The sequence below is a fragment of the Podarcis bocagei genome (assembly GCF_964188305.1).
Source record: "Podarcis bocagei genome assembly, chromosome: 2".
Classification (NCBI taxonomy): domain Eukaryota; kingdom Metazoa; phylum Chordata; class Lepidosauria; order Squamata; family Lacertidae; genus Podarcis; species Podarcis bocagei.
Genome location: NC_138126.1, coordinates 43849384 through 43870878, shown reverse-complemented (window position 1 = coordinate 43870878; position 21495 = coordinate 43849384). Strand labels below are relative to the sequence as shown.

The window sequence follows — 21495 nt, the reverse complement described above, 5'->3', positions numbered from 1 at the left end:
ATTCCAGATCAGTTTTGCAAATGTCTAAAAACTGAGATGTACCTTGGTGAATGTTGAACAGAAATATGCTCAGTCGACATTCACTGGTATATGACCAAAATGTGAAGAAACTAAGTTGTAAGCCATTTTTGAAGTATTTATATGGCAGGACGGCCTATTAATTCTTCAAAAATATCCACTTTCAGATATGTATGGCCAGGCATCTGGGATTATCAGCATTCACATGTGAATGTGAATACAGGTGAAGAGAAGCAAGCTTAAAAATAGCTTAACTTTCTATTTTGCCTGAAGTGGAGTTTATGCAGCTTTAAACTTTCACATACCAGTGCAGAAGTGGATGGACTTTTAAAAAAGTCTGTTAGTAACAGGGACAAGTCTACAGTATCAGTTTTTGCCAAACTATCCTGGGTTTTCAGTGCCCTCTACTATCCTGGGTTTTCAGTGCCCTCTCCTAGTCAAAGGGTGAAGTTCTCCTATGAAACTAAGTAGCTGGCCTAAAACATGGCTAATTGCCGTAAAGAATACATGAGCAGACAAAACTAGGTTAATATATCCAAACTGCATCTTTTTATCATATACAACAGGGTTAAGAGGGCAGTTGTGGAAGAAGCCAACACAGGATTATTACACAGCCTTTCCTTGTTCATTTATTCAATCAGATCAGAGAGGCAGGTCAAGAAGAAGTTACCCTTTAAAGATTAATAAAGAGTCTAGCGGCACCTTAGCGCCCAAGTTTAATGTGACATAAGCTGTCATTGGATTGAGTTCACTTCATCAGAGTGTTATCCTCAGTTGGAAGATGTGCACACATGCACACATTTACACACACACTTACTTGGGTTGGTTACAAGTATGTGCCTGAACCCACACGTGTGTCCAAGCACACACATGGATTCATTTTTTGATGCTCTGTTACAACAAACTAACATGGGTAGTCCATTTTCTCAAAGTGCTGAACTTTTCTTTCTTTTTTTTACAAGGAGACCACCTAAGTCAGAAGAAGACAACCTTCCTGCCGCAGCTGAAAAACCCAAGGGTGATAGTAGAACTCACTGAGCATAATTAAGCATGAATCACATTTTATCACCGCCAGCTCTCTCTAACAATAGGTTGTTGTAAAATCTATTCAGCTTGCAAAGTCACAGCAGAATGAATACTCATTAGCCCTCTTCTCTGAGATGAAGAGAAACAGAGAGAGAAATAAGTGTGGTCATTTTCTGTGAAAGTAAACTATCATAGAGTGCAGTTCCTGAGGGCCACCCTGCAGCTTATGGCTTCAGTGTGAACACGCGGTAAAATAGATGCACTCAGCCAATTTCAAATGTGGTGGTGTACATTGGGTCTACCTGTGTACACACCCTTAATCTGCAATGTGCGGAACAGCTCTCCATCATAAGGCAATTTTCTAGTGAATTAGAATCATTAATGTGTTATATTATTACACTAGACGGACTGCTTGATCTTAGGAAGACCACTGCACAGAGTTAAGAGGCTGCCTATTTTTAGCATGCTCCTTTACTACTCAGAAAAGCTGCTCCTTAAATCTTTTCTATGCAAGCTCAGCTTTATAGTAAAAGGGAAAATACAAAATTACACAGAGCTACACACAAATCCCCCACGGGGTGGGGTGGGGTGGGGGGAGACATGAAAGCTACAAAAGGACTTTTAAAAGAGGTGTTCAGTATAGCAGCCCACAGTTTCCAAGGTGACAAAGTCAAATTAATTACATGCAAGTGAACACATAAACACAGCTGCTTAAAACAAAAGCATGGAAACCACAGCGAAAGAGCAAAGCAGATTTTGAGAGACTTAGTAAAGGTGGGCATCACGTTTGTAAAAAAAAAAAAATGAAATGAAATAAAGTTCGAAGGATCAAGTTACTTTCACAGAGAAGATCAGATCAAATGAAAAGAAATGGAAGGTAATATTTTAAGTCTCACTCACCGAAGTCTGACTGCAAATCCTTTTTCAGCCCGCAAAGCATGTCTGCTATTTAACTATCAAAGCATTCAGCTAAATTGCAAGAGGCACTCCTCTCTCTCCGCCTTGGATGGCACTGGAATCACATTACAGCAGCCTCGCTCTCTCTGGCTGTCTCCCACAAGAGAGTAGGGCTTTACTGCACTCCTCCACTTAAACGGAACAAAGTCCTATTGACTCTACCAGATTGACACCCAACAAATGGTACACTCCCTTGAAATAAAATTTAAAAGCGATGTCAGTCGGGATCTCTAGATTTGGAATGCAGATAATTATTATTATTCTTTTAAAAAGGTGAACAGATCTTGATACGTTCCCTTAAGAAAATCCAGCAACAGATCTGTCAAACTGGCTGGCCACGAGGCAGAACAGGGCAAGAGTTTCTAAACGCAGGCATTAATAAAGAAATTCTGGTTGAAGGTGAAGCAGCGTGGACAAAACTGAACACTGGCTCCCCAGCTTCCGCAGAGAAGGCAAAGCAGGCACTTCACTCCCATCTGCATTCCAACTTAGCGCACGCTGGGGGAGAGCAGCCATCAGCCCACATGGGTGGTGCGCTCTCGTCTTTCAGGCAGCCTTTTGTTGCTCTCACCCAGGAAAAGAAAATCCATAGCAGTCCCCAGAAGGCTGGATTTAAACCTCTTCCTTTGTGTTTCTAAGCCAAAATGCTTTCCCTCCCTTTGCTCAATCCAGCGGCACAAGTGCAAGCTGGAAGGCAGCAGCGATGACTTAAAGGTAAAAGAGAAGGAGAAAAATATTCTAAGTTGCAGGCAGCAACATTGTCAGAGTGAGGGAGAAGACTGCAAGTGCTGCAATACTGCTCCACGCCACTCTTTGCTCGCTCTCGCTCTCTCTCCACCCCCTTTGTCAACCGACAACTGCACGGCCTCCAGCACCTTTCAAGGCAATGTCAAGCTGCTGCCAAAGCATTATGCTCCCTTCTCTAAACACAGAGCCAGGGCACAGGAGCATGAAGCAGCAGTTCTGTCGCCTGATAACTCAATTTAACCCTTCTTCGCAGGGCAAACTGGCCAGCCGTGTGAAGATTCGCATTGCCTGCTTTGCGGACTTCGGATGGTAGGCAGCTAAGTTTTACTCAGAATAAATCCTCTTACATCAATGCACCTAATGTAGTAATGTTCATTAATTTCAATGGGCCTACTCTGAGTAAAACATAGTTGAATACCACTCTGCAGAGTCTGTTCCCCCCTTCTATTACTTATAATAAGCACCAAAAAGCTGAATATGGACTCTAATATGAAGGAGGGAAAAGGAGCAGACACAATTGCACCTTGCTGGACAACAGAGATTGCAGTGTTGAACCTTAGGGAAGTAGCAGTATTTCTCCCTAGAAGTACCAACTGGCACAGGAAGAAATTTGGGCGGTGGTCACTCAAGCTGAGGCTACTAATTCATTTTAGTCTTAAGAGTTGGGACTACAAGGGTCATGCAGGAATCTTTCCCCTAACGTAAAGCTTGAACCCACAAATTTGAGATTAAGAATCTCAAGCTCTACTGACTGAGCTACATATATTCAATGCACTGATTCAATGTGCCGGACAGTTGCGCACCACTCCACCTGCATATGCCCATAGTCTATGGCTTTGCAAATGCTTGCAATCTTTATGGAGAAAATGCTGCACTGGGTTGCTGAACTGGTTTCAGTACTAAAATGTCATGGACATGCAAAGAAGAAGAAAAGATGAACTTTCTACCTGACTGCTTGCCACAACCTCACAGGAATACAGAGGCACTGGCTTCTCCAGAGGATTGGGGGGGGGGGCGCATGACGCGCCATCGCAAGGAGCCAGCAGATGGAGCCAAACGCCTTCTGAAAATTGAGGGGGCCCAATTTGGCCCCAATACATTCATGGGGTCGAAACTACCTTGGCCCCTAGGAGTCAATGCCCATGTAGAAATATATTTAGCTGCCTAATACTGAGGCACACCATTGGTCCATCTAGCTAAGTATTGCTTACACTGACCCACAGCAGCTCTCCAGGATTTCAGGCAGGAACCTCTCCCAGTCCGAACTGGGGAGGTCAGGGATTGAATCTGGGTTGTTTTTTTCATGCAAAGCAGATGCTCTTATTATTCAGCAATGATCCTTCTACAGAATGACCAAAAGTGCTCTCAGCCCAAACAAGTGTATTTGGAAATCTGGCACCTGGATAGCTCAGTTGGTTAGAGCGTAGTGCTGATAACACCAAGGGTGCAGGTCCGATCCACATATGGGATTGCAGGGGGATGGACTAGATCAACATCAGGGCCCTTTCCAACTCTACACTTCTATGATCCTATGATCTCTTACTGCCCAGTTTAAGGAAAGCAAACCTTGAGGTTGCTACACATACAAAAAGTAGCAAGGCAGATTCTGGAGAAGAGTTGATATTGCAAAAGGAAGGCATAGATCCAAGGCAAGCCCACAAGGCCACCCTGCACGACCCTGTCTTTCCACACTTCATAACATATTGGCCACGATCTGACCAAAGTTAACACTTTTTATGTCATATTGATTTTTTGAGAGAGCCGAGCATATACTTAAAATCTCTCACTGAAACCAGAGTGACATAAAATTGCTCGACTTTGGCTTGCTTGTGTCTATAATAAATGGCTGGACGTTGTGCTATCCGACTGCCCCTTTCGTCTTCCCTTAGGATAGGCTTGAGGGGAAGAGGTTCAAGAAGGTACATTCCAGCCAGTTCTTTATTTAAAGATCAGACAGCCAGGGATTACCCAGCCCAACATTCTTGACACTCACTGTCCTGCTATTCATGCCCAAGCATTTCCCATTCATGATGTGCTTCAGAACAGCATGCCTGAGTTTTTAATAACACTGAATTCTTATAACGCTACACCAATATGCCCGAACTCATGCTAATGAATCCAATGCAGTGTGCTAAAAATAAAATGGGTGTGGGGAGAAGACCCTGAAAATGGGGTGATGAAGATGCTTGATTGCATAACTGGAAAAGTTTCCCCTTTGAAAGTTAGCATGGGTAGAACAGTGGAAATATTGTATTATGTATTTAAATAAGTAAATAAATAAATAAATAAAGCAAGCTAGTGATAGAGATTGTACAAGACAATGGCCACAAATGGGAGGTGCAATTTTTTTGTCTTCATTAGACATGGGAAGTCCCTTTCTTTAACAAAATGGAGAAATGGAAGAACCGTGCTGAGTACTGTGTCCAGTTCTGGGCACCACAATTTAAAAAGGATATTGACAAGCTGGAACATGTGCAGAGGAGGGCAGTCAAGATGATAAACCTACTGGGAACCAAGCCTTATGAGGAATGGTTGGAGGAGCTAGGTATGTTAAGTCCAGAAAAGAGGAGACTGAGAGGAGACAGGATAGCCATCTTCAAATATCAAAAGGGCTGCCACAAGGAAGATGGAGCAAGCTTGTTTTCTCCTGCTCTGGAAGGTAAGACCTGAACCAATGGATTCAAGTTACAAGAAAGGAGATTCTGACTACGTATCAGGAAGAACTGTCTGACAGTAAGAGCTGTTGCTGTTCAACAGTGAAACTGACTCCCTCAGAAGGTGGCAGGCTCCTTGCTTGGAGGTTTTTAAGCATAGGTTGGATGGCCACCTGTCATGTATGATCTAGTTGAGATCCCTGCAGTGCAGGAGGTTGTACCTGATGACCCCTGAGATCCCTTGCAACTCTACAATTCTATAATTCTATGGTGATGTGGATACTTCCCTTTCTCGCACAATCATTGGTAACCTAAAAATAGCAGGTTATGGCTTTAAATTGCTCCAAATATTGGTAATCATCATGCATGGAGTCTCATGACATGATTTGGGCTATGCCACCAGAGGCTTCTGTTCTTTTGCAACTTGCCTTAATATTTAATTTCAATATAATGGAGAGATACAAATACAGAATAACCCACATGTATGCAGTAACACCTGCCTCCAAATGAGGGTTGTGAAGTGTTTGCCAGACCTAACGAATCTTTATGTATTTATTTACTCTTAACATTCATATCATGCCTTTCTTCCATCATGGAACACAAGGCAGCATGCATAAAATTCTCAAGCAGTCACCATCCAATGACTGACTAGAATCAGAACTGCTTAACTTCAGCAAGGTAGTGTCTTCACATGCTTTTAGGTCATACCCTGGAACCCATTAAAAAAGAAGAAGATGAAACAGACAATTGTGACGGACAGTGGAAATTAACCACGACACTATGATTTATGCACAGTAACATCTCTACCTTGGGACAAAGTCACTTGCTTAGGGTTCAAGTGCCTTGAGCAGAAAGCTAAAATTAGCAAAATCAAAAAACCAAAGCACACAGAGGAGAATTATACCCTGTAATTTGTTATTAAGGGGAAAACACCACAGTTGTCTTTGATAAATGCAATTAGTAACAGAGTTGAGTTTGCAATTAGAATCCCTTCACACACTGCATAGCATTTCCCAAGAAAAATCATTGGGTGAGCTTTGGAAATTTTTCAGGAAAAAGGATACTGCTGGAAACTGCTAATTTGGAGTAGGTACAATGCATTAGTTAAAAATGGCAATGAAGTTGATTAATAGTGTACCCTTTTTAATCTTGCACACACCCACCCACCCAATATATGCATTAAGAAACCTGAACCATCAGGGTAATTGGATTAAACATAGTAGGTATGTTTTTTTCCTAGCATACCTCAAACTAGCCCTGCAATTAACTTTTGTATAATGAATAATAATAATAATAATAATAATAATAATAATAATAATAATAATGATAATTTATTATTTATACCCCGCCCATCTGGCTGGGCCTCCCCAGCCACTCTGGGCGGCTTCCATAAAAACCAAAAATACAATAAAATATCACACGTTAAAAACTTCCCTGAACAGGGCTGCCTTAAGATGTCTCCTGAATGTCAGGTAGTTGTTTATCGCTTTGACATCTGCTGGAAGGGCGTTCCACAGGGCGGGCGCCACTACCGAGAAGGCCCTCTGCCTGGTTCCCTGTAGCTTTGCTTCTCGCAATGAGGGAACCGCCAGAAGGCCCTCGGCGCTGGACCTCAGCGTCCGGGCAGAATGATGGGGGTGGAGACGCTCCTTCAGGTATACTGGACTGAGGCCGTTTAGGGCTTTAAAGGTCAGCACCAACACTTTGAATTGTGCTCGGAAACGTACTGGGAGCCAATGCAGGTCTTTCAAGACCGGTGTTATATGGTCTCGGCGGCCGCTCCCAGTCACCAGTCTAGCTGCGCATTCTGGATTAGTTGTAGTTTCCGAGTCACCTTCAAAGGTAGCCCCACGTAGAGTGCATTGCAGTAGTCCAAGCGGGAGATAACCAGAGCATGCACCACTCTGGCGAGACAGTCCGCAGGCAGATAGGGTCTCAGCCTACGTACCAGATGGAGCTGGTAAACAGCTGCCCTGGACACAGATTTGACCTGTGCCTCCATGGACAGCTGTGAGTCCAAAATGACTCCCAGGCTGCGCACCTGGTCCTTCAGGGGCACAGTTACCCCATTCAGGACCAGGGAATCCTCCACACCTGCCCACCTCCTGTCCCCCAAAAACAGTACTTCTGTCTTGTCAGGATTCAACCTCAATCTGTTAGCCGCCATCCATCCTCCAACCGCGTCCAGACACTCACACAGGACCTTCACCGCCTTCACTGGTTCTGATTTAAAAGAGAGGTAGAGCTGGGTATCATCCGCATACTGATGAACACCCAGCCCAAACCTCCTGATGATCTCTCCCAGCGGCCGCATGTAAATGTTGAAAAGCATGGGGGAGAGGACAGAACCCTGAGGCACCCCACAAGTGAGAGCCCAGGGGTCTGAACACTCATCCCCCACCACCACTTTCTGAACACGGCCCAGGAGGAAGGAGCGGAACCACTGTATAACAGTGCCCCCAGCTCCCAGCCCCTCAAGACGGTCCAGAAGGATGCTATGGTCGATGGTATCAAATGCCGCTGAGAGATCCAGCAGAACTAGGAAACAGCTCTCACCTTTGTCCCTAGCCCGCCGGAGATCATCAACCAGTGCGACCAAGGCAGTTTCAGTCCCATGATGAGGCCTGAATCCCGACTGGAAGGGATCCAAATGGTCCGCTTCTTCCAGGCGTGCCTGGAGTTGTTCGGCAACCGCTCGCTCAATCACCTTGCCCAGGAATGGAAGATTTGAGACTGGGCGATAGTTGGCCATCGTGGCCGCATCTAAAGATGGTTTTTTAAGAAGCGGTTTAATAACCGCCTCTTTCAGCGGGTCTGTTAAGGCTCCCTCACGGAGGGAAGCATTCACCACCCCACGAAGCCCATTGCCCAGTCCTTCCCGGCTAGTTTTTATAAGCCAAGATGGGCAAGGATCCAGGAGACAGGTGGTTGGTTTCACTCGTCCAAGCAGCCTGTCCACATCCTCGGAGGTAACAGATTGGAATTGATCCCACTCAACTTGACTAGACAGAACTCTAGCACTCTCCCGCCCCGGCCCTGCTCTCACGGTGGAGTCTACTTCTTCCCAAATCTGAGCGATTTTATCTGCAAAAAACTTTGCAAAATCATTGCAGGAGAACATGTGGCCCGTACTGGGCCCCGATGTTGCAGGTGGTTCCGCTAAATTGTGAACCACCTGAAAAAGTCTCCTGCTGCTGTTTTCTGCAGATGCAATAGAGGCGGTGAAGAAATTCTTCTTCGCCGTCGCTATCGCCACTTGGTAGGCTCGACGTTGAGCTCTAACCTGTGTCCGGTCAGATTCGGAATGAGTTATCCGCCACCGGCGCTCTAGCCGTCTCAACGATTGTTTCATTGCCCTCAGATCCGTGGAAAACCACGGGGCTGTCCGGGCTCCATGCAATCGGAGAGGGCGCTTCGGAGCCAAACAGTCAATAGCCCTGGTTAACTCCACATTCCAGCGGGCCACCAGGGAATCAGCTGAAAGGCCATCAACATGGGATAAAGCATCCCCTACCACTCTCTGGAAACCATTTGGATCCATTAAGTGGCGGGGGCGGACCATCCGAATTGGTCCCACCTCCCTGCAGAGGGGATGGGTCGCAGAGAAGTCCAGTTGCACCAGGAAGTGATCTGACCATGGCACTTCTTTCGTTTCGCTTTTACTTAGTGTCAGATCACCAACATCCATAGAGGTAAACACCAGGTCCAAGGCATGTCCACGGCTATGGGTTGGGCCAGACTTATTCAGGGACAGCCCCATGGTGGCCATGCTTTCCACGAAGTCCCGAGCGGCCCCTTGTAAGGTCGTGTCGGCATGGATGTTAAAATCCCCTAGGACGACCAAGCTAGGTGACTCCAGGAGAACATCCGCCACGACCTGAAGCAGCTCGGGCAGGGAATCCTTGGTGCAGCGGGGAGGTCGGTACACCAAAAGGAATCCTGTACTGCCCCTATTGCCCAACTTCCAGAACATGCACTCAGAAAACTGGGTCTTCCCAATAGGACGCCTGGTGCAAACTAATGACTTCCTAAAAATCACTGCAACCCCCCCTCCCCGCCCACATGACCTGGGTTGCTGTGCGTAAGAGAAACCTGGTGGACAAGCAGCGGCAAGGACAGGCCCATCTGCTTCATCCAACCAAGTCTCTGTTACACATGCCAGGTCAAATCCTCCATCCATGATCAAGTCATGGGTGGCAGTGGTCTTATGAATCATTGACCTGGCATTGCACAGCAGCACCTTCAGGTCATGTGGGTATCCCTTGCTGATTCTAGTATCCATCCGGTCAGGACCAGACCCGAATGTCCAGAGTGAGGCTATAGCAACACAGCACATTGTGAATGGGAAATCTGTACCCCTCCAGATGTTGATGGGCTGCAATTCTTATTATCCCTGACCACTGGCTGTTATGTATTGAAGTTCTCACCCTGGCCACCAGGAGTATTGTGTATGTAGTTTTCACTCAGGTCCACGTCAGTTATTTTAGGCGGGAAACCCTGGGTTGTTGTTGCTACATTGCTGTCAGCTGGCTGCCTATAAAAGCAGGCCGGCTGAGCTGTTTGCTGTTCAGTTCTGTCCAGCTTACAAATAAAGAGCTGCTCTGGAGAAATCGCTGTGTCGTCTGCTATGTTCGCCCACAACTTAACACTGGCCATGCTAACTGGGGTTGATGGGAGTTGAAGTCCCACAACATCTCAAGCACCACAAGTTCCTCACTTCTGTTCTGTTTGAATGACAGTCCAGTCCAAGACCAGCTAAAACAGAAAGATAAAATAAGTAAGAAGGAGAACAAAGGCCCTTCAGCAAATACCACCTGGGCAGCAGACCAAGCAGGTCTGTTAGGGTGAGATTTCTTGTATTTCTATTTAAACATTAAATATAATTTTGAGAAGTTATTTCTGAATTTACACATATGAAGTCAATTGCATTCAGATCTGCCCCATCGTTTGCGCGTGTAGGACTTCAGGGTGAAGCTCTAGGTTCATGCTTGCTCCAGAAGCAGGACTGGAGTGCAGCTTTCAGGAGTCACCTGTACTAGAATGTGAAAAGGTGTGTATATATAAACATTTGCTTATTTGAAGATTTTTCCAATTACAGAAGAGCAGCTCGCTAGTCAGACTTTCATTAACCAGCTTTACATTCAGCACTCATTTAAAGCCTAACCACCAATTTACGGTTACATATTTTTCTTCCAGAGTCACCAGAGATCAAATTCTTTGAAAAGCATAACACACAATATATTTAAAAGTCAGGCCTCTTACACGTTCTCCTGTTTAGAGTAAACATATACCAACTACACACCAAAAAGAGTTATATGCCCAAAATGGGAACCATTATTCCGAGAATGCACCATTCGAATTAGGATAGACCTAATCTGCAGCGGGTGGCACTGTGGGTTAAACCACAGAGCCTAGGACTTGCTAATCAGAAGGTTGGCAGTTCGAATCCCCGTGACGGGGTGAGCTCCCGTTGCTCAGTCCCTGCTCCTGCCAACCTAGCAGTTCGAAAGCATGTCAAAGTGCAAGTAGATAATACCTTCCGGCGGGAAGGTAAACGACATTTCTGTTTGCTGCTCTGGTTCGCCAGAAGTGGCTTAGTTATGCTGGCCACATGACCCAGAAGCTGTACGCCGGCTCCCTCAGCCAATAAAGCGAGATGAGCGCTTCAACCCCAGAGTCGGTCACGACTGGACCTAATGGTCAGGGGTCCCTTTACCTTTACCTAATCTGCACAGGTATTTTATCCACCATAAAAGCAATCCCCATTCTTTGACCAAACCACCCCTTAATATGTGGCACCTGGAAGGCATTGCAAAGGAGTTGCACAAGAGGAAAGTCAGGAAAGCTTGCAGATGCCCAAGCCTGCAAGTTCATTATAGGAATTGATAAAATATTTCCTTCAAGACCAGGATCTCATCACAACACAGACCCATAGGGCTTCTCTAGGTATCTTTCCATAAAGATGGGATTCCTCTAGGCATTCTTAAAAGCTAATTCATCATCAATAATTGGCACAAGATAAATGGACCTTTCCAACAAGCAATTATAGCTCTTACTTCAGAGATAGAAGCTGCCAGTGCACAAAAAGAAGGGAGAATATTCTCGTTGAGTTTTTGTTTAGAGTCGTCCTCATTAACATTCTGTCTTCCTCAGAATTGGAATCCAATGAGAATTACCATACATGTTTGGCTACACAATATTTCAGTAAACAACCACATCCATCTTGGGCCTACTAAAGCTACAGCAGCATTGGCAGAGTCGGTAGCTAGGAGGCTTAAAAAAAGAAGAACCAGTCAGCTAGGAGCACCACATAGGATTTTGATTAATGGGAGAGAAAGGGTGCCAAAGTGACCCTCAATCTGACACCGGCCTCTTTGAAGTTCCAGGATTATGCAACATGTATAACATCTATACCTAATCAGACTGGAATGCAAGCCAAGATAACAGACTGATATTCAGTTCCAAGAAGCACTTTAGAGAAAGTGGAAAATTATTCTTCATTCTTATTTTAAAGAAACCGAAGGCATCATAGGACCAGATATATTTATCAGATAAGAGTATGAGAGATAAAGACTTGAGAGAAACTACTGTCACAGCATAACATGTGGAATTGCTTTTACAGTGATCTATTTTCTTTCCATATTTCTTAAGAAAAATTGTGAAAAGGAGATGGACAGAGAGGAACATAATTTCAAAGGCACACACACAACCTCCGATAGCTGAGATAGGCAAATGAGTTGATAGTTATGTGCTCCATGCAGTGGTATGCGACACGAAGAGACACCCAAAACCTCAGACAGTGCACCAAATTTAGAACACAGTGATCTTCTGAGTTGGAGAAGGAAATCCGTTCTATGTCTCATGGCCTAATGCTTTCTTATTAGGTCCTAAAGGGTCTACACTGGCTCCCAGTAAAATTCTGAGCACAATTCAAAGTGTTGATGCTGACCTTTAAAACCCTAAACGGCCTCAGCCCTGTATACCTAGAGGAGTGTCTCCAACCGTGTCTTTCAGCTCGGACACTAAGATCCAGCTCCAAGGGTCTTCTGGTGGTTCCCTCACTGTGAGAAGTGAAGTTACATGGAACAGGGCAGAGGGCCTTTGTGGTAGTGGCGCCCATCCTGTGGAATGCCCTCCTATCAGATGTTAAACAACTACAGTGGTACCTCGGGTTACAGACACTTCAAGTTACAGACTCTGCTTACCCGGAAGTGGTACCTCGGGTTAAGAACTTTGCTCCAGGATAAGAACAGAAATTGTGCAGCAGCAGCGGGAGGCCCCATTAGCTAAAGTGGTACCTCAGGTTAAGAACAGTTTCAGGTTAAGAACGGACCTCCAGAATGAATTAAGTTCTTAACCCGAGGTACCACTGTATATGACTTTTAAAAGCCATCTGAACGCAGCTCTGCATAGGAAAGTTTTTAAGGTTTGATGTTTTATCAATATATATATATATATATATATATATATATATATATATATATATATATATATGCTTTCGTAGATTTTCACGGGTACAGGAATGTAGGTTTTGGTGTCTTCGGGTGTCTTCCCGTGTAAGAGTTGGGGTGTCTAGGCGACGTTTCGACGAGGTCTCACTCGTCATCTTCAGGCTGGTGCTTTCGGCTTCTTGTTACTAGAACAGAGCAGGATCTCAGTGTTTGAGTTCCTATAAATACTGTTGAGGGGGTGTGGTGTATAGCCTCCAACGTTCTGGGCAGAGAGGAAGTTCCTAGGTTAATGTGCCTTTTCTTCTTTTGTTCATTAATTACTTGAGGGATATCTTGAGTGATTACTTGAGTGATATTCTGAGTACCACTTAGGAGGGTCATTAGGTGTGGATTAGTTGCTAAAGCTTTCGTGTCTTGACCTCTTGACCTTGTAAAGAGTTTTTCTGAGAAGATGGCTGTACTGCACTTAGTTGTGCTCTGGCTTGGCTTCGTGTATAGGGGCGAGCTGTGGTTTTGTGCCCTGTGCCAGCCAGATCTGTGTAGGGATTGCAGGGGATTGTGTAGGGATTACAGCTCGCCCCTATACACGAAGCCAAGCCAGAGCACAACTAAGTGCAGTACAGCCATCTTCTCAGAAAAACTCTTTACAAGGTCAAGAGGTCAAGACACGAAAGCTTTAGCAACTAATCCACACCTAATGACCCTCCTAAGTGGTACTCAGAATATCACTCAAGTAATCACTCAAGATATCCCTCAAGTAATTAATGAACAAAAGAAGAAAAGGCACATTAACCTAGGAACTTCCTCTCTGCCCAGAACGTTGGAGGCTATACACCACACCCCCTCAACAGTATTTATAGGAACTCAAACACTGAGATCCTGCTCTGTTCTAGTAACAAGAAGCCGAAAGCACCAGCCTGAAGATGACGAGTGAGACCTCGTCGAAACGTCGCCTAGACACCCCAACTCTTACACGGGAAGACACCCGAAGACACCAAAACCTACATATATATATATATATATATATATGCAGGTTTTGTTGTCTTCGGGTGTCTTCCCGTGTAAGAGTTGGGGTGTCTAGGCGACGTTTCGACGAGGTCTCACTCGTCATCTTCAGGCTGGTGCTTTCGGCTTCTTGTTACTGGAACAGAGCAGGATCTCAGTGTTTGAGTTCCTATAAATACTGTTGAGGGGTGTGGTGTATAGCCTCTGGGCAGAGAGGAAGTTCCCAGGTTAGTGTGCCTTTTCTTCTTTTGTTCATTAATTACTTGAGGGATATCTTGAGAGATTTCTTGAGTGATATTCTGAGTACCATTTAGGAGGGTCATTAGGTGTGGATTAGTTGCTAAAGCTTTCGTGTCTTGACCTCTTGAGCTTGTGAAGAGTTTTTTCTGAGAAGATGGCTGTACTGCATTTAGTTGTGCTCTGGCTTGGCTTCGTGTATAGGGGCGAGCTGTGGTTTTGTGCCCTGTGCCAGCCAGATCTGTGTAGGGATTGCAGGGGGGTGCAGCATCCGGAGGTGCCACTATGGTTTGGCTACTGGATGGTGTCTGTAATTTATCTGTGGAGAGGGTCTACACAGATCTGGCTGGCACAGGGCACAAAACCACAGCTCGCCCCTATACACGAAGCCAAGCCAGAGCACAACTAAATGCAGTACAGCCATCTTCTCAGAAAAAACTCTTCACAAGCTCAAGAGGTCAAGACACGAAAGCTTTAGCAACTAATCCACACCTAATGACCCTCCTAAATGGTACTCAGAATATCACTCAAGAAATCTCTCAAGATATCCCTCAAGTAATTAATGAACAAAAGAAGAAAAGGCACACTAACCTGGGAACTTCCTCTCTGCCCAGAGGCTATACACCACACCCCTCAACAGTATTTATAGGAACTCAAACACTGAGATCCTGCTCTGTTCCAGTAACAAGAAGCCGAAAGCACCAGCCTGAAGATGACGAGTGAGACCTCGTCGAAACGTCGCCTAGACACCCCAACTCTTACACGGGAAGACACCCGAAGACAACAAAACCTGCATTCCTGTACCCGTGAAAATCTACGAAAGCATATATATATATATATATATATATATATATATATATATATATATATATATGTTGGAGGCTGCCCAGGGAGGCTGGGACAAAATAATAATAATAATAATAATAATAATAATAATAATAATAATAATAATAATAATAATAATGGTGTCAGTGAACAGTGTTGGACATTCAGGGAACTGGGGCTCAAATTCCTGTTTAGCCATGCATTCACCGAGAGACTTTCTGCCAGTTGCTCTAGGGGTGCTCAAGATTGCAGCTGGTGGGGGGTGTTTGTGCACATTGTTCCACAGCCCCCTTCACCTATTACATTAATGCACCAGGAGATTCATCTGAACCCCCTTCTCTCTTTGCCTAACATATCTTTCAGGGTTGTTGCAATGGCAAAAAGAAAAACTTATTGACTGCCCTTTTGAGCCCTTTATGGGGAAGTGGTACAAATGGGGCACATTTAAGTACCGGTATTTCCTCTTTTTAACACGCGCGCGCGCACACACACACACACACACACTCCTTTGTCTACTGTAGGAAAGGATTTCAGCATGTTACATGATCTAGTATAAATGTAAGATACGCTACCATGGTAAATAATACCCACACAAGGCTTTAAAGAAAGCAAAGCCCTAATCTTATCTTTTCTTCCAATTTCATGCAATCCCTTGGCACCAGAATCTTTTCTGGGACACTTTGCCAAGCCAAATGGAAAACTAAGTGAGTAGGTCATCACTCTTAATAGGTGTCACATACTTTCTTTTCAATGAGTAACAGTGTAACAATGCATTAACGAGAAATGAAACAGCATGTTAACACTAATTTGCATAGCATTAAACCATGATGCTTTGCTTCCTTGTTCTCCTTTGAAACCATCCTGACCTGCATACGAATCAAGATAAAATTTAATTGCTGGAATATTCAACAGAAGCACTGCGTTTCTGCTTAATAAGACTTCATTTTTACGCTAGCGCATCAGACACCTTTTCTCCAAGGTGCTATATCTGAGCTACTTCAAATGCAAACATATCTTCCCGGGGCTTAATTTTAATAAGCATTGCAACAGGATACACTTTAAAAGCCGATTGCCACATTTTGCAAAAGAGGAAATAAAAAATTAAACGTGTGCATTATGATAAAGCAAGCAATATCCTGGGCATAGGAAGGTAGAAATATTCAAACACACACAAGTAGCATAAAGAGCTTCCATGACACACCAGCTCACAATACAAAGTGAACATTAGCTTCCCTGGAAGGACTTTATGAAACAGACAGAACAAAAAGAACGTGGCCAGGGCCTGGGGGTGTGGGGAGTCCAACTGGGTATAGAAGGAGAAGCTTAGTGAGGGGGGCTTTTTCCAGTTGGGGGAGTTTGCACAACGAATTCAGATAAGGTTATTCCCCACCAATAGTCCATGGGACTAGGGCTCCTAGTCATATCATTTCCAATGGGAAAAAATGGCATTGCATGCACCATTTTTGCAATGTGGCATGATAGCCTCATTTTCTCATCAGTTCCAGTCCCCTCCCAAGCAAAGCAACATGTTCCAACGGAACCTCAAAAGTACTGCTACAGTCTTCACCTGGCCTCAGTGGAAGTTGTTTGGGTCTGGACCAGCAGTTCTCAACCTGTGGGTCCCCAGATGTTGTTGGACTACAACTCCCATCATCCCTGAGCTCTGGCCTTGCTAGCTAGGGGTGATGGGAGTTGTAGTTCAACAACATCTGGGGACCCACAGGTTGAGAAAGGCTGGTTTGGACAGAGGAAGGGCACTTGAAGAATTCATTCTGAAGTGAACAGGCCAGATCTGCACCTCTTGGACTAATATGGGGATGAGAATGATCCCATCCTTTGGACTTCTCTGAATTTTTGCAATGCAGTTCCCAGCTTGGAAAACAATGTGTATAAAAACACACATCTTAGGGAAAAAATATATTTACAAACCCGTGCTTTCTGTGATTCCCCACCCCCAATTCTTGCAGGTTTCCTTTTTTAAAAAAAATAAATCACAGATTAATGATCAAACAAGAAGAAATGGACTCATGAATGACCACAGGTAAAACTAAAAAGGAACAGAAATAGGTTGATCTTTCGATCCATAAAAGGAGTCTCAAGGACCTGCAGAACTTTAGCAAGCTCAAACTAACATTCAATTCTTTTCAGATTTAATACTATCTTTGGGCTCATCTACACTTCTGTTTGGGAAAACCTTATCTTCATCACTGAAGCAGCATAAACATCCATTGGGTTTTCTCTGGAATTGACAGTTTGCTCTGATTTAGTGCTAAAGAGCAAGTTTTCTGGGGGAAAGCAGCGGGGCAAAGGTGAAATTGCTCAGACCCCTGCTGAGAAATTCTTGGGACAAGCGGAAAACCACTTGAACCCCTGCTTTCGGGGCATGGGAAAAGTGGAAGTGGGGATGAGCCCTTAGTCTAAAGTTGTTCAATGCTTGTGTTCAGAGACATGCCCAGTTTGCATCTTTTAAAGTGCTTCTTGCCTCAGCCAACAGATCAGGAAGGAAAAGGCTGACTCCAACTAAGTCACTTTAGCATCCACAAACACAGTCTCAGTGTGACAGAAGGAATCCACACCAGACGACAAACCCATGTACTTAACCTGTTTGCCCAAAACATTCTGCTCACCATGAGCAAACCTAAATGGCTCTGACTTGCTTGTCAGAGATGACCATACCTTTTTTTTCTTATCTCATGGGAACACATTGTTGTGCTGGTCCAAATTGTGTCACTGTTGGTGCATGTTATTTGAAAACTGATGAAGACTATATTTAATTAAGACAAATCTTAAGACAAAGGTGCATCTTAATATCAAGGTAAAATAAATGCACAACAGTGGCATTTGCACTGCTTGTGGTTGGAACTAGGACTGGAAGACAGATTAAGCATCTCTTCTGGCAGTGGTGTGAAAAGCAGCAGTTGGAAACCGGGCACCAAGTATGCTTGGTTTAGGCAAGCTCTATGGACGCAGGGACTCTGTAAAATGAAAGCCATAGATTCAGCTAAGAAACTGCAAAGAGACAAATATGGACATTTTAAGTCATTATCATTTCAGCTGGAATACTTTAATTGAAAACAACTAATCTTCCAGCAGGTTGCTGAAGGTTTTATAAGCCAAATGGTCTGAGTTTTCTTTTGTATTCACGCTGCAATGACTGCAGGGCAGCATATGCCGCTTTTGCGGTCTCTGCCTGCAACAGACTCTTTAATCAGGAGCAGGGACACTACTCAACCTTATTTCTCATGTAGAAACAGGCCCAGCACAAGCAGCCACTCACTGGCCTGCTTCCCAGGCTCCTGGATGCTTTAAGGTGGCGAGTGGGATGCTGTTTTTGAACAGGAGCTCAGCTCAGCTCCCACCAGTTTAAGTTCCCACTGAAGACATTGATTTTGGGTCTCCCAAGATTCAGTTTCATTGGATGACCCCAGGTTCTAGAATTATGAAAGACAAGAGGCAAACACCTCCACATTCACTTTCATTCTGCTAGGCATAATTTTATACATCTCATATCCAATGGCAACTACTGTGGCTACTTTTTTTAGAAAAGAAAGAAGACAAGTTGACACCTGCTTGCAAATGTGTGGTCTGGCCCTTTATTCCTGTGCTGTTGCATCACTACAGTGTGAAATGTTTAAGAGAGACATAGAGGGACTGATGTAGGTATAAAACAGAGGTCGGCAACCTAAGGTCCATGGGCCGGTAGTGGCCCACGGGGCTCATCTACCTGGCCCATGGTAACCCCTGCTGCCCCCCGCTCTTACTGGCATGGTGCAGCACAGGGACAGACTTCCGGGTTGATGGCACCTGTGCGCATGCGCTCCTCCGACCCGGATGTATGCCAGAAATAGTGTGTGCACACACACGTGTGGGACGGAGAAGAGCTCGCTATTTCTGGCACACATCCTGGTTGGAGGAGCTCCAGAAATAGCATGTGCACAAGCAAATGGGCACTCCTCAGACCCAGAGGAGCATGCGTGTGCACATCCTCCGACAGATGGAGTGTGGACCAGCCCATCGTTCGGTAAGCTTGCTGACCCCTGGTATAAGATGATCTCAAATGCACACAGAAGAACTTTTGTAGGGTGGGGTGGGGAATCAAACAAGAATCTTGGGTATCAGCCTGCAGATACAGAGCCTGCATAACTCTTAGATTACTCACAGATAAAAGCAAGTATTTGAGAACCATTTTTGTCCATACTTTTTTAAAAAACCAACCAGTTTAAAATGCAGATTCTGTCTTGCCCTGTGTTTTTTTTTGTTTTAAGTTGCAACAGGCAAAGCAAGCAATATATCCTTCAAGCAGACTCAAGATAATGGAGTCACAGTATAAGGCTCACAGGTTTTTACTGGAAAACTTGAACGGTGTCCAAGACATAAAGTTTAATAGAAAGATTCCTGCCATTTCCATTAACACCCCCCAAGATTCTATCATATAGTGCCTGTAGAAGTAAAACCTTAAATTTTTTCTGATTTCCAACCATGAAAGTGTTTTTCACCTCTTAAAATCCTGTGAAGGTGAAAGCAAAGGCTACTTTCACATAATGACTAGTCTGGCTGAAACTGGCCCAAGACGTTTAGGTCCTATTTTGAAGTGTGTGAAAGTGGTAGCAGCTCCACACCCAAATAACTAAAATGGATAAGACAGTAACCGCTTACCTGGGGCACTGGGAGGGTAGCCTTTGCTGCTCGGTGCAGCTGTGGCATGGCCCCGGGGGACTATGTTTCACTTCCTGTGCAGTGGGGGTTGGGATATTTGGCCCTTCCCTCCCAACTGAGCAGACATTGGCCCATACAAACAAGCCAACCAGCAACCCTGGAGGGGACGGGCTTCCAGCCCCTTGAAGTGAGGGCCATACCTAGAGCGCCCCCCCGGATTGCCACTGGATTTAGCACCCACCCACCCTGTCTGTATGTCCCCTGCCCACAGGTGAGCAGGCAGTGCCCTCTGTGGCACCCTCTTGGCTCATCACCCATTGTGGGTGAACTGGTAGTGCTCCCCTAAATCCGCCTCTGGAGCATGTTGGTAGAAGACTTTTGCAGGCCTATTTTCATTGAATTCTATACCTAGGTAGCCCATGCCACTCCTTCCAACTCAATGGGAGCTTCTACACAAGATTTGAATGCAACTCATAACAGAGAACGGCATGTGGAGCTAGTGCAGTCTACAGTTCATCCTGCTTCCTGTACCCAATTAGCTCTTTCCTGGATTCAGTGTGTGAAATGCACACCCTCCATTAATTTACTAAGCTTTCTGCAGCCAGTCTGATCACCGATTTGAAGCAATCCTCATCCTGTCAACTGCCCTGCATTAATGGGCACTTTTTCTTCCTTTTTTTTTGGGGGGGGGGAGGACATTTTGCATGCATCCCACCCACCCCTTCACTGGACACATTTGCTTCCGCCATGGAGCAAGGATACACATTTCTTATTATTTTGCACAGCTAATAATTACATTTCACTAGACTTAAATAATTACACAAGACTTAAAATAATTTCAGAATAAGGAGACACATTTGTAACGCAAATGAGCACTCTGAATTAAGGAACGACTAAATAAAGACATCAAGGCCTTTTAGCACTGCTGAAGCTGTTTCTTCCACAATGAGCTGGCCCTGGAATTGAAAGTGTGGTTCAACACAACACTTAATATAGCCTATAGCCTCACTACACTGCTCTTTTCGGTGCCAGGAGCAGACCTTTTTATTTCTCCAGACCTTTTATTGCATTTAAGCTCAATCACTTTTATCTGTTCTGGTTTTCCTGACAGTTTTAAATACTCCGTAACGTTGGCTGACTTTATAGTAGACCATCGTGGAATCTTGAGATGAATGGCAGTATACAAATTTTAAATAGGATCCTATATTGCTCCAGTTTATATCCTGCCCTTCTTCCTGAAAGAGCCCAGGGAGCCCAAGACCAAGAGAGCCCATCCTCCGACAAGCTTCACCTTCCTTTAAGACCAACTTCCAGAGGACCTCTAGCAAAGAGGGAACTAGTCACATGGCTGAAGTGAAGAGGGAGCTTGATGAAGCCCAAGGCCTCCTTGTATCAGTTATCATTTACTTATTTCATAAAATGTATATATTGCTTGATTGCAAAAAAGGAAAAAGTTTTAAATGGTTTACAAAAAGAATGAAACCATGACATTATTAATAAAAACAATTTAAGTCCAGTCAGATGGATGGCATAGAAAATAATAAAATTATTGTTATAATTCTTCAGAAAATTAACACCAGCAATAAACTAAAAACACCAGCTTTCTAAATATCTGGGAAGCCTTGTTTAAAAGGGGAAAAAATGTTTTTAGCAGGTGACAAAAAGAGCCTGCCTGATTATCAGTAAGAGTAAGGAGTTCCGAAGTGCAGATACCACCACACTAAAAGATTGGTTTCTTACAAATATGGAACAAGTAATATGTTACAGTACCAGTTCCATAGATCAACTCAGTCAGTGGTACATAAGACTCTTAATCTCAGAGTCGTGGCTTCAAGCCCCATGTCATGGTGGAACATTTGTTGTCTCTGAACGCATATGGGCAGGGGCCAAGGGGCACAATCCTGCTGTCAGCCTGCCCG

General features: G+C 44.5%; 1 protein-coding gene across 7 annotated transcripts in view; it reads right to left on the bottom strand.

Annotated features, from left to right (window-relative positions):
* The window catches only part of GRIP2 (glutamate receptor interacting protein 2), a 385704-nt gene that overhangs the window by 122320 nt on the left and 241889 nt on the right, over positions 1–21495 (bottom strand). Inside the window, exon 1 of one of the 7 annotated variants that reach the window (XM_081183993.1) lies at positions 1945–2797. The exons of the other annotated variants lie outside the window; for them this stretch is intronic. Coding sequence (XP_081040119.1) covers positions 1945–1984 — 40 coding nt within the window. The 5' untranslated portion in view covers positions 1985–2797. Of the gene's footprint in view, positions 1–1944; positions 2798–21495 lie in introns of those variants that run through there. 7 annotated transcript variants of the gene reach the window in all.